The following is a 12,924-nucleotide window of genomic DNA, read 5'->3' on the forward strand; positions in this document are numbered from 1 at the left end:
GCTCTTTTCCCTGCGCTAAGGCCCCTATATATACAAGTCGACGCATCAGCTTAAGATTATACACATATACTACAGTATAACCTCGATTTAACGATTGTCAAGGGACTGGAAAAAGTTATTGTTAAATCAAGGAGCATATATATTTAATGCAGTTAACTCCGTTAACAGTGTCATCACATTGAGGAAATCGTTAAATCGAAGTTATACTGTATATGTTTGAAACATATATTACATGTACTATCGGTCTAAGTGAATAGTGTAGATATACATGCACGTAGGGTCATTGAAAATCTTTGCAAATGTGAAAGATAAAAGTAAATTTCAAAGTTCATTTCTAAAAATAAATACAAATGCAAAAGAAAAAACGGAAAATACACCTTTTACTTTGCGCGTAAAAGATTTTATTTAATACTTAAAAATATACAGACACATTAAAACTAAAACATACCATGGGGTCCTGGTTCTGATACGGGTCGATTTTCCTGAAAAATTCAAATAATATAAAATTGCACAGGATAAAAAAAAAAAAAACACATTTTAATGAGAATCGGGAGAAACCATTTTTTGCCAAAGTCAATATCAGACTTAAGCATGCTTCATTTCTAGAAACCCATAAAATCAAAAACTGTACATAGAGTTCCTGCCTATAAAATTATTTAAGAAAAAAAAAGATTAACTGTCGCTAAATTTAAAAAAGGAAAAACTTTTTATGGCTCTACTTCAAATTTTTAGAGATCTAAATAAATGTAGTGCAACAACCCACTCAATCAGCATAAATCTAATCTTCCAACTTTTTTTAAATATGGGAGGGGGGGATTTTCGTTTCAAAAACCATAAGCTTCTCCACCATTTTCTGTATAAAGTCCACTTTTGTTTTTTTCCTTATCCAGGAGTGCCCACCCCCTAAGAGCAAGGGCGCCCCCCCCCCCAGAATCACAAAGACCTCCCCCCCAAAAAGAAGAATATATGCCTTAAATCACCCCCTTAAAAATTTCAATGCCGCAGTCTGAGCCATCCCCCCCCCCCCCCCCCCCCCCCCGTCTTATCCTTTTGGGAGTTGTATAGAAGAAAATGAATAGTGCAGATTCATATAAGAAAAAAAAAACTTGAAATTTCATAACACATAAATTAAAAAAGTGGTAGCTGACTCACTGGGGCTCATTTATTCTCTAGTTTTCGCCACTAAAAAATTAAATTTGTTGCTTTGAACTGTTTTTTTTCTTTTTTGACTTATTTCAAGTAAAGTTATTTAATTATTAGAATTTTAATTTTCTCAGCCAGTATCTACAATGTATAGCTATTTTTGGGCTTGTAACCACTAGCTTCAATTTAAACAATTCCATTTTCTGTTAATTGTTTTTCGTCATTAGAATAGTTATTGGTAGGAGAAAAAGCTGTAATGTCAAAATTTGTTAACAATTCTAGAAGTTTTTAACTAATTCAGACATGAATGTTTTTTTGAAAATTTCATACCTGAAATACTTTAATTCACACTATTTTTCACATTATAGTTGAAAAATTTAAAAAAAAGGTAATAAAAAAACCTTTCAAATAAAATAGCAACCTTCAGTTTTTCGAATCACTTTCTCCCTAAAATAATAATAAAAATCATTGTCTATTGGTACAAGGTGCCCAATGCCGCTAAGAAAGAGCAAGGGCACAACCCCTAAATATCAAATAAATTAAATTTCAATGAATAAATTTCATCAAATAAATTAAATTTCAATTCAATAAAAATTTCAATGTTGAAGTCTGGGCCATGACCCTCTCTAGGTGGGTACCCCTGATTGGGGGGTTGGGAATGTATGACTTACAAATACATATAAAGTGAATTATTTAGAGAAACTAATGGGGAAATTGACTGAGAATCCCCTTACAGAGCAATTTTGGAACATTTATTTCAATTTTAAAAGATTGCAAAAATACAGCACTTTAACAAAAAATACAATTTAACTATTTTTTGCTGTACCGTAAAGAGCTTTCTTTACTTTTCAAAATCTTCAGTTACATTTTTTAGATAAAAACCTTTTAAAAATGTAAATGCTTCTACTTAATAAATTTAAAAAGAACATTATCTCACACTGCAAATAATAATGACATGCTAGTATGCAGCCTACAAAAGGAATAAAAAATAATAAGGATGACTTTTACAAAAAGAATTCTTTTCCTTTTAAAATAAAATAAAAATATTTTTGGTCATGCTCAAGATTTTAATTTAAAAAAAAAAAAGAACATTCTCCTTGGACAACTGAGCAATTCAATGTTATCAATACGACTTTTGACGTAACATGGAGAATCAATTTTTCCCCCCAGTGCGATAAGAGAGTTATAACCTTCATAAAAAAATTTCCACAAAGAGATTGATATAATTATCACAATTTTAAGATAATTCCTATAGCAACCATTATCACGACAAAAAACATTTTTTCTCCCTTAGTATTCAGTTAGCAGTAACACTAAGATTTAACACTGAAAGACATGTTCTCAATTTTAAAACAACGTTGCTTATCACTCAACAATGCACATTAAAAAAAAAAAGGCCAACTCTCTACTTTATGACATTTTTGGCCATTGATGACATGCATCAGAGAAGTGTCCAAGGGGAGGGTTTTAGGGGTTAAACCCCTCCGATTGGGGAAAAAAATAAGTCAAATGAACAAAATCTATATTTGACTGAAATTAACTTTAATGTGAAAGTTGGCGTGGAACTTTTTTTTTTCTTCTTTTTACTTTATCTGAAGTTTTTCTGCAATTTAACAACTGTTACAGCTTTACCAACTGAATATTTTGGAAGAACTATGGTGGAAGAACCGCTGAATGATCTACCAATGCATAGCATTAATATTGCGTATTGTAAAGAGGTTATGATGAATTTAGCATATGTTGTAGCTATGAAGATACTAGTTGATTGTGTTAGGTTATGTAATATTCATCTGCAATAAGCTCTTGTTTAGTTAAGTAAGCACTATATCAGAGCATAAAACCTGATATACATTCTACATTATAAAATACTATAATTATTAAAATAAGTTGTAGAGAGTGTTTAATACTTTTTGCAGTATACCGCACAGTAAACGTATTTAATTAAAAAGAAACAAAGGTTTTATCAAAGTGAACCTGTAAAATAAAGGAATACTTTCGTCACTTGTGCAGCCAGAATTATCTTCCCAGGAAGGGGGGGGGGGGGTACAGCAGTTCTTACAAGGTGTACAAACGTTGTATTGGGACCGACAATTTGTCGTAAAACTAAAGTTTGTGAGGGGTTGAATTCCCCTCCCCCCCCCCAGGTAAGATTTAAACCCCTCCCTTTATGAAAATCTGGGCACGGGCCTGTCATGCATTGCTGCTGTAGCATCGAGTTTTCGTTGCATTACCTACATAAGGGGAGGGAAGCATTTGAAGCTTTTAGAAAAGAAAGATAATGTACATTTTTTTGAAAAAAAAAAAAAAACACATAAAAAAAATCATTCTTAGGCCTACTGGATATTCCAAACACATGTTGAATTTCTTTATAAGAGTGTGATGCAATAAATATTATAAACAAAATTTAGGAGAGCCTGTGAGATTCTTGGGGGAAAAAAAAGACTAGCTCCTCAACACATAAAATATCAGCTCAAATATTTATAAGGGTGCTATTTTGCAATTAAATATTTGATCAATTTTACTGGATACACTGTACTAGTTAATACCAACTACAGTAGAAGACCGTTATAACGGCGACCTATATAACGCAATTCTCTATAAACCGCACAGCTTTTCAGAAGTAAACAATAGGTTTTGAAGTTGAAAAAATCCCTTTGTTTTGCCTGGCTAACATAATAATTGTTAGGAAAATTAAATTTTGAAACAGCTTTTCATCTTTCCAGCTTAATTCAAAGCTTTTAAATGAAAATTAATATTCACAGTAAAGAGAAAATATCAAATGGCTCTTGAAAATGCAGCTGTTATGCAAACTATGAAGCTGGCAGAAGTGCAGGATAATTCACTTTCTTTTAATTGTAAAGCATATTTATTTGTGAATGATTAGTTGAATAATTAGTGTTTTAAAACTCATTGCAGATAGAACTCATTCTGAAGTGCTAATATATGTATATTCTGAATATTAGTTTCAAAATTTGTGAAATGACCCATATAATGCCAAAACCTGTATAACGCAAAAGCTCTTGTCCCAAGGTGTGCGTTATAACAGTCTTCTACTGTATATACAATGCGATGAAGATCTTTTTTTTTTTTTTTTTTGGCCACTAGAGGGCGCCTGTGATGCAGGGAGTGTTATTGCTACTAATTTGATAAGTGTTTTTTTACTATAATTTTTCATTATTACTGTCTAGTTTTAGGTTTTTTTACTTCACTTTATCATGTAATTTAGTTTTATTGTGTTTTGGGGGCTCATTTTTTGCTGTTATTGTATTCTTGAAGTGTTTTTGCATTTTTTGGAGCTAAGCCTAACATGTGGTAATCTCCTGGTTTTTTATTTTGTGTGCTGTATTGGGTGTAGCAACTCTGTTTATTTACTGCTGTATTTAGTATTTATTCTGTGTTTTTTTGCATTTTTATCTTTCTGTTTTGCCTTTTGGAACATATTCACTGAGTAGAAATGGGTGTTATATGCATTATGAAAGAGGTAAAGAGTGGGAAGGGGGACAGGTGGATCTCTTGTGATTTATGTCATATGTTCTGCCTGTATAAGGGGGAAAATGAGTCTGTTTTTGAGGAGGATTATATTTGCACTAAATGTGCTGAACTCTCAGACTTAAGACTTAAGATGCTAGTTTTGGAAGCCCAGTCAGCATTAGGGTGTAGGCCAGTTGTAGAGGGTATAAATGTTTCAGAGATTCAGGGGGAAGTTTCAAATGAGGAGTTAGATTGGGAAACTAAGGGTGTAATTTTGGGGGACTCTATGGTAAGGGAGGTGGGTAACACAGTTGGGAGAGTAAAGCGTAAGGTGGCTAGGTGTTGTTTACCAGGGGCTAGGGTAAAAGACGTTAATATGGTTGCTGAAAGGAAGGGAGTATTGAATAAGGAGGACATGGTTACTTTGTGGGTGGGAACAAATGATGTAGGCCACAGTAAAAATGAGGAGTTTTCTAGGGAATGGGAATCCCTGTTGGATAAAGCAACCAGCTTTTCGACGAATGTCCAAGTGGTTGGTTTGCTTCCCAGGTATGGAGTGCATAGGAGCTGGCTAAATCAACGTGCGAGGTGTATGAACTTGCTACTGAAGTCAATTTGCGAAAAGCGCAGTATCAGGTTCATTGATGTATGGAGTCATTGTAAACGGGATTGGATTGCTAGGGATGGCCTGCATCTGAGCTCTACAGGGGTCAAAATGGTTAGTGGATTAATTTTAAGGGCTTCGGAGTCAAAAAACTAAGTTGGAATGGGGGGCATGGTTCAAGCATCAGGTATCGAGAAAATGAATTTTTTTTGGGTATTGCTAGAAATGGAAATAAAGTGACGAACAAAAGTAGTAATGTTAACAATTGTAATTTAGGAAATTTCAGGGTGTTAAATAAAAGCAACTTAGGCATGCTTAAAGTTTTCTATACCAATGCTCGCAGTATTAGGAACAAGATGGATGAATTGAAAAGCATAGTTATGGATGAGAAGTTGGATGTTATTGGAATTACAGAGACATGGGCTACCGAATCTGATGCAGAGTTATTACATATTGCTGGGTATAATTTGTTCAGACAGGATAGAGTAGGTAAAAGAGGTGGTGGGGTTTAATTTTATGTTAGAGACAATTTTATTTGCAATAAATTGGTCATAAATGATAAGCCTACTGATATTGATATGGTTTGGCTGGAGTTGACGAGCAGTAAGGGCAAAAAGCTACGCTTTGGAAACATTTATAGGCCACCTAATTCAAACCAGGGACAAGATGAACAGATGTACTGTATTATTAGTGACATGTCCAGTAAGGGATCTGTTATCATAATGGGGGATTTCAATTTTCCGGGTATTGATTGGAATAATTTTTATCCTGGTAACGGCAAAGAAGAGGAATTTTTAAAAGTAATTGGTGACTGTTTCTTAGATCAAGTTGTAACTCAGGGAACTCGAGAGGAGGCCATTTTGGATCTTGTTTTTTGTGACATAGGTAGTTTTGTTCAGGGGTTGAGTGTAGGGGAGCATATTGGAGATAGTGATCATAACAGTATTAGGTTCCGGGTTAAATTTGAAGTGTGCAAAGATGATAATTTTAGGTTTGTGCCCAATTTCAGAAACACCGATTTTGTTGCACTTAGGCAGAGCTTGAAAGAGGTTTTTTTGTCAGGGTTGGAAAATAACGACGTAGATCAGCAGTGGACGGAATTTAAGGATAAACTTGCTAAAACCGTTGGGGACTATGTTCCATTTAGGAGAAAAGGTGTTAGTACCAAAATTTGGCCCATGTGGTTCTCCAGGGAGACTAAAGAAGCTCTTAATTATAAGCAAGCCACTTTTCGTAAGTTTAAAGAAACTGGTCAGAGTGCGGAGAGGCTCCAGTATGGTAAGGCAAGGCGAAATTTTAAGTATTTGGTACGGATTCAGAAAAGGGAATTGGAGCAAAGGCTGGCAGATGACATTGATGGGAACCCTAAGAGGTTTTTTGCTTACGCTAATTCTGGGAAAGCTCGAAACAGTCAAATTGGGCCTTTGGTTGATGAATATGGAAATTTAATCCAAAACGATAGGGATATTGCAAATGTTCTAAATAACTTTTTTTCCAGCGTGTTTAACGATAACTGTATCTCAACAGTTGACACTAACAAGACACAAGCTATTATACAGCTTGAGGATTTTGTATTTTCCAGGGAGGAGGTTTTATTTCATTTGAAAAAGATTAAAGCAACTAAAGCTCCGGGACCAGATAATATTTATCCAAAAATTTTAGTTGAATGTGCAGAGGAATTAGTGGATGTTATTTTGAATATTTTCAATGCTTCTTATAACTCGGGGACGGTGCCAGAGGACTGGAAGCTGGCTAACATAACGCCACTCTTCAAGAAGGGGTCTAAAGGTATTGCTGGGAATTATAGACCTGTAAGTTTGACTTCGGTGATTTGTAAGATTTTTGAAACTTTGATCAAAATTAAGATCATGATGTTCTTAGAGACTAATAGTCTGTTGACTAGTGTGCAGTATGGTTTCAGGAAAGGTAAATCCTGTACTACTAATTTATTGCATTTCTACGACAAGGTTACCTCAGCTTTAGATAACAAAAAATGTGTGGATGTTGTTTATATTGATTTTCAAAAAGCTTTTGACAAGGTACCGCATGTTGCTCTTCTCAGCAAGTTAGCTGACATTGGAATAGGAGGAAAAACTTTACTTTGGGTTAGAAATTGGCTTACTGGTAGGAAGCAAAGAGTAGTTGTGAGAGGAAATCATTCTAATTGGAGTGATGTTTTAAGTGGGGTTCCTCAGGGATCAGTTTTAGGGCCTCTTTTATTTATTATATTTATGAATGACATCAATGAAAATATTTCTGGAAGCATGAATTGTTTTGCTGACGATGTAAAAGTTATGGGGATTGTCGAAAATGAAGAACAAGTAAAACAGCTGCAAGAGGATTTAGATCATATTACTAAGTGGGCAGATAAATGGGGTATGGAAGTTAATGTAGGGAATGTCAAGTGCTACACTTAGGTCATGGAAATAAGCGTATGAGATATCGTTTACAGGGTTCAGTCATAAATCAGGCAGAAAATGTTATGGATCTGGGTGTCTTTATAAATCAGGACTTCAAGTTTAGTCAACAGTGCAGTATTGCTAATAACAAAGCCAACAAAATGCTTGGGTTCATCAATAGAATCTATTTCAAAACAAATCTAAGAAAGTTCTTCTGCCTTTATATAGGAGTTTAGTAAGACCTCATTTGGAGTATGCTGTTCAGTTTTGGTCACCTTATCTGAAGAAAGATATTTTTGTATTGGAAAGGGTTCAAAGAAGGGTAACTAAATTAGTAAGGGGACTCTCAGATTTAGATTATGATACCAGACTTAATAGGCTTAACATGTATAGCCTGGAGCAAAGGAGAGTCAGAGGGGACATGATTCAGTTATTAACCGACTTCAAAAAGGAGGCGGTTATCAATTCATACCGTATGTATGTTTTTTTTTTTTTGTTTGTCCACTCATAGCGTCTCACCTAGTGAACCGATTTTGATGATTCTTTCTTTAATGGATAGGGGATGGCTCAACTTAGGTCCCATTACTTTGTTTGACCATATTTGTTCTTTAGAAAAAAAGTTATGAGCAAAAAACAGTAAATTTTATGCAATTTCCCTATTAAATGATTTTGTAGCGAAGTTCACACTTTTCATCCGTGAATAACGGTGGCTCAGTGGTAGAATTCTCGCTTCCCACACGAGCGACCCCAGTTCAAATCCTGACTAGGACAAAGTGAATTTTACTAAAATTTCGTTTCTACTGTTTCCCGTATTTTCTTGAATCTTCTATTAATTTCTGTATCTTTCCAAGTCTGGAAAGTTCCAGCACTTTCTCAAGTTGTATATAAGTAGATGTAACGTTCATTCGTGGTTCTGAATAAAGATCTCGAGTTGAGACTAACGAGCATTCGCTACATTTGGCTTTCACATTGTCTTCGCTATCTTCATCTACGCGACAATATGAAAACTCATTGTTATAAAACTTTGGTGCCCTATAACAGTAACATTAATAGTAATTGTAATGATAGTTTTTAATGAAGGCTTCTCTGAAGCAAGCATCAAATTTCTTCAAGGGATATTTCGATAATGGGGAATCTGGCGCTGTCGTCTCATTTTTGGCGTAAATAATTTTATTTTAGTAACCCTGCTGATTTATAGTAACCCTATGTGAATTATCAAAATCTTCCTTTCTTCAGTGCTATTGCTCCATAGTAGGGGTAAACCTAACCTGGAAGCGAGGTGATTCAGTGATTAGGATCTGCTTAGCCTTCACAATGCTACCATTAGGTTTGACTCAACTACTCTGTAGTATTTTTATCGTTATCATCTATGCCGATAACAGATGATCGGGGCTAAGTAAGAAAATACAGGATTGCATCATGAGCAACTTAGATGCTGTGGAATGTAAATTAGTTAGGAAAAAACGTAATACTTAAATGGTTATAATTAAATTAACTACGCATGATTTCCAGAGAGGAATAAATATAAGTTTTTAGTGCCAATCGCTTAAAATTTAACGCGGTGGTCAATAGTTTTTTTTTTTTTTTTTTAGTATTTAGCATTTTTAAGAAAAAAAATGTGAAGTTTCGTGATGGTAACTTCTTATTATTTCTGAAATACTTACATTTACACTAAAAAGAATGAAATAAAAAAATTTTGAAAAAAAAAATAGAACCGACTTCAAAATTGCTCTAAAAAGTGAAAAATAATTTTATTCTTTAAACACCATCGATAATGCTTTTAAACATAATTTTTGAAGTTGGCGCAAAAACGATAGATAAAATCATTCACAGTCATAACTCAAATACAACTATAAATTTAACCAGGACCAGTTTCTTCACTATCACATACATTATGCATTGATGACAGCATATTTGAATAGCGATATAAATGTTTCTTCGTAACTTAGGATGCTTTTTCTGAAAAAAAATATGAACGAAGCATGGTTACACTGGATTTTAAGTTTTGTTTTTGCGCCAACTTCAAAAATTATGTTTAAAAGCATTATCGATGGTGTTTAAAGAATAAAATTATTTTTCACTTTTTAGAGCAATTTTGAAGTCGGTTCTATTTTTTTTTTCAAAATTTTTTTTTAAATTTATCAAAATGAAAGATGTAAATGGATTAAATTTTTTGCGGGGGAAAGCAGGACAAGGGGTCATTGTTTTAAGCTATTTAAATCTCAGGCTAACTTGGAAATCAGGAAAAACTACTACTTTAGCAGGGTCGTGGGTACTTGGAATAGCTTACCGGAAGAGGCGGGTAATGAGCAAGGGAGTGGATAGCTTTAAGAGGGCCATTGATCTTCATTGGGGACTAATTAATTGACTAGGACCAGCCTAGCTGGGCCCAGAGCCTGTTGCTGGTCGTCACATTTGTATTTGTATTGTATTTGTATTATGATAAAATCTCTGATCTCTTTTAATAAAGTATTAAAGTTGTTTTTCAGATTAGTTAGTTCTAAACTACCTTGCTAAAGACCTACATGAAAATAGGCATTTTTATTGTATTTTATAAACCATTTTTTAGTACAAAAAATTAACACAAGGTACATTTTTGATTAACCAATTTTAAACCATACCCTGTCTGAGATATTGAAATAGGTTTCTTTTTTAACCATACGACAAATGCAATTATAACTTCAACTGTTTTTATCAAATCATTTTTAGCACAAAGATTTTTTTAGCTTAATTTTTTGTTGAATGCAATTAGTCCTCATCAATCAACCAAAAATAAAAACATATTTTTTTCTTGCAATTCACATTACAAGATTATTCTGAATGGTCCACAACATCAAATACATCGTTCTATCCTATGCAGCCGAATTCCTAGGCTATCAATAGCCGTGGCATAGCCCGCCCTCTCCCCCATGAAGCAACAAAAAAACACAATGCTAGGGATTATAATCTAGCTTTTCAGCCTTCAGTTTCGAAAAAACTTCATACGACACCTGCCCCCCTTTCCCCAAATGAATTTTTTTTTCTATGTTACTGCTAAATAGAATGCCTGGATTTTACATGAATATACCGGGTGTCTCAAATGGGTATTTTATATACACTATATGACCAAAAGTATTGGGACACTTTCAAAAATTCACATTTTTAAAGATTTCCCAGGAAATATAAGACCAATTGCTTTGAAACTTTTGTCACATAAAAAGTATGCTCCAGCTGTCATTTTGCAACAAAAATTGTATTACCCTTGCATTTTGTGGGTCAGTAACAAATAGAGGAAAGCAAAAAATGTTTTTTGGGTCAACATTCATAGCTCAGAATAAGCAGTAAATTTCAGAAATTAGTTATCTTACTATGTACAGTAATTATTTTTTATACTTTTGAAAAGGTATCCCTCATATTCACGAAAAATATATATTCGAAGGTTTTTCATCAAAGCTTACGAAACTTTCAGAAGACTCGACAGCATACAAGAGAAGCATAATACTAATATCTTAAAAATTAAAATGTTTAAAATTTGATAAAATATGGGACATTTAAAGAAATTAATTTATCACTGTGCATCTGCAACATATAGCAATTTATAACGTTCATCATCTAAAACCCAATTAAATTCCTTAACTCATACAAAAATTCTAGTTCAATATCTCAAAAATTTAGAAAGTTATCAGCAAAATAAAGAACCTAATTTGAATAACTCTTGGATAGGCTACAAATCATGAGGGATCGTTCACAAATTAGCTGCTTTTATCACGAATCACACTAAACGATTGCAAGCAAATGTTAGAAACTTTGTGAACGATCCCTCGCTTACCCAAGGATTATTGAAATTCGGCTCATTAGATCGCTGATAACTTTCTGAATTTTTAAAATATTGAACTGGAATTATTTTGTGAGTTGAAGAAGTTAGTTGGGTTTCAGATTATGAAAGTTTTAAATTGCTCTTTCGCACATGAGCAATGGAAAATTTAATTGCTTTAAATGTCAATATTTTATCAAATTTTCAACATTTTAATTTCAAATTTTAGTGTTATGCTTCTCTTGTATGCTGTAGAGTTTTCTGAAAGTTTTGTAAGCTTTGATGAAAAACTTTGTGTGTTGAGACAAAAACCTACAAATAAAATTTGTAGTTTTTAAAGAAATTCTTATATTTTCGGTGAATATCAGTGATACCTTCTTAAAAGTATGAAAAATAATTGTACATAGTAAGCTAACTAATTTCTGAAATTTGCAGCATATTCTGAGCAATTAACAATGACCAAAAAACATTTTTTCTTCCCTCAATTTGCTACTGACCCCTTGAAACGCAAGGGTGACAACTTTTATTGCAAAATGACAGCTGGAGCATGCTTTTTATGTGACAAAAGTTTTAAAGAAATTGGTCTTATATTTCTTTACTGATGAATTCTTTAGTGAAAAATGTGAATTTTTAAAAATTGTCCCAATAATTCTGGTCATATAGTGTAAATGCCAAAAAGTTTACTTATGTTACAAGTAGCATACATTATTTTCAAGCTAAAATAGTTTATTTTTTTAAATTTGAGAACATTGAAATATTTTTTTTCTGAAAATTCAAGTTTCCTGTGATATTATTGAAGTAAGTATACAGCAAATTCTGCGATTCACCAAGATGACGAATTTGGGTTTCTTATATGTCAAAAATTACCTTTCACGTTAAGATATTTACCCAAAAATTAAAATGGACTAGAGAAAAAAAAAGGATTGAATGCACGGCAAAGATACAGGCTCAGACAACTTTCTCACACGAGTGCTTTCGTACATCGTTCTTACCAAGACAATTTCGTCCTTTTTCTTCAAAACCACCGACAAATTATTGACACCCATATCTCAAAAACAGCTACGAGTACTTGTAGGATGACTGGAGGGGACCGTCCCTGCAACGATGACAGATTAAATCTCTTGTGGCGTCCCGCCCTTTTGAGCACGTTGCACGTGGTGACGTTTGAAAAGATAAACAATTTCAAGTTATCTTCTTCTCTTACGCCATTCATAAATATTTTTAAAAAAATGGAGAAAATGTAATACAAAGAAACTGGACGGTATTATTTCGTCATGAATTTTATTTCTTTATGGGATAACGTATCAGTTTAATTTATCTTTCTTCAAAAATGCACACCGGTTTCTTTGTCCGAACACGACCATCTCTCCTCAATGGTTGCGTTCGACGAAACTCACCGGTCTACCGGTAAATAAAGGCTGCGTTCGGAAACTATCCACCGGTTACACCGCGTGGTTAGTCCGGTGTGGTTATGACGCATTTGGAATTTTTCTAGGAATTCCGGTAGAACAGCT

The 12,924-nt window shown here is 33.7% G+C and overlaps 1 protein-coding gene across 1 annotated transcript in view; it reads right to left on the reverse strand.

The window, feature by feature from the left end:
• The window catches only part of LOC129233772 (sorbitol dehydrogenase-like), a 51,216-nt gene extending 38,760 nt beyond the window's left edge, over positions 1-12,456 (reverse strand). Inside the window, exons 1-2 of the mRNA XM_054867751.1 lie at positions 12,403-12,456; positions 449-482 (exon numbers count right to left, since the gene is read on the reverse strand). Of these exons, the coding sequence (XP_054723726.1) occupies positions 449-482; positions 12,403-12,456 (88 nt within the window). The remainder of the gene's footprint in view (positions 1-448; positions 483-12,402) is intronic.
• Between the last annotated feature and the right edge of the window lie 468 nt (positions 12,457-12,924).

Source organism: Uloborus diversus, unplaced genomic scaffold (assembly GCF_026930045.1).
Source record: "Uloborus diversus isolate 005 unplaced genomic scaffold, Udiv.v.3.1 scaffold_710, whole genome shotgun sequence".
Classification (NCBI taxonomy): domain Eukaryota; kingdom Metazoa; phylum Arthropoda; class Arachnida; order Araneae; family Uloboridae; genus Uloborus; species Uloborus diversus.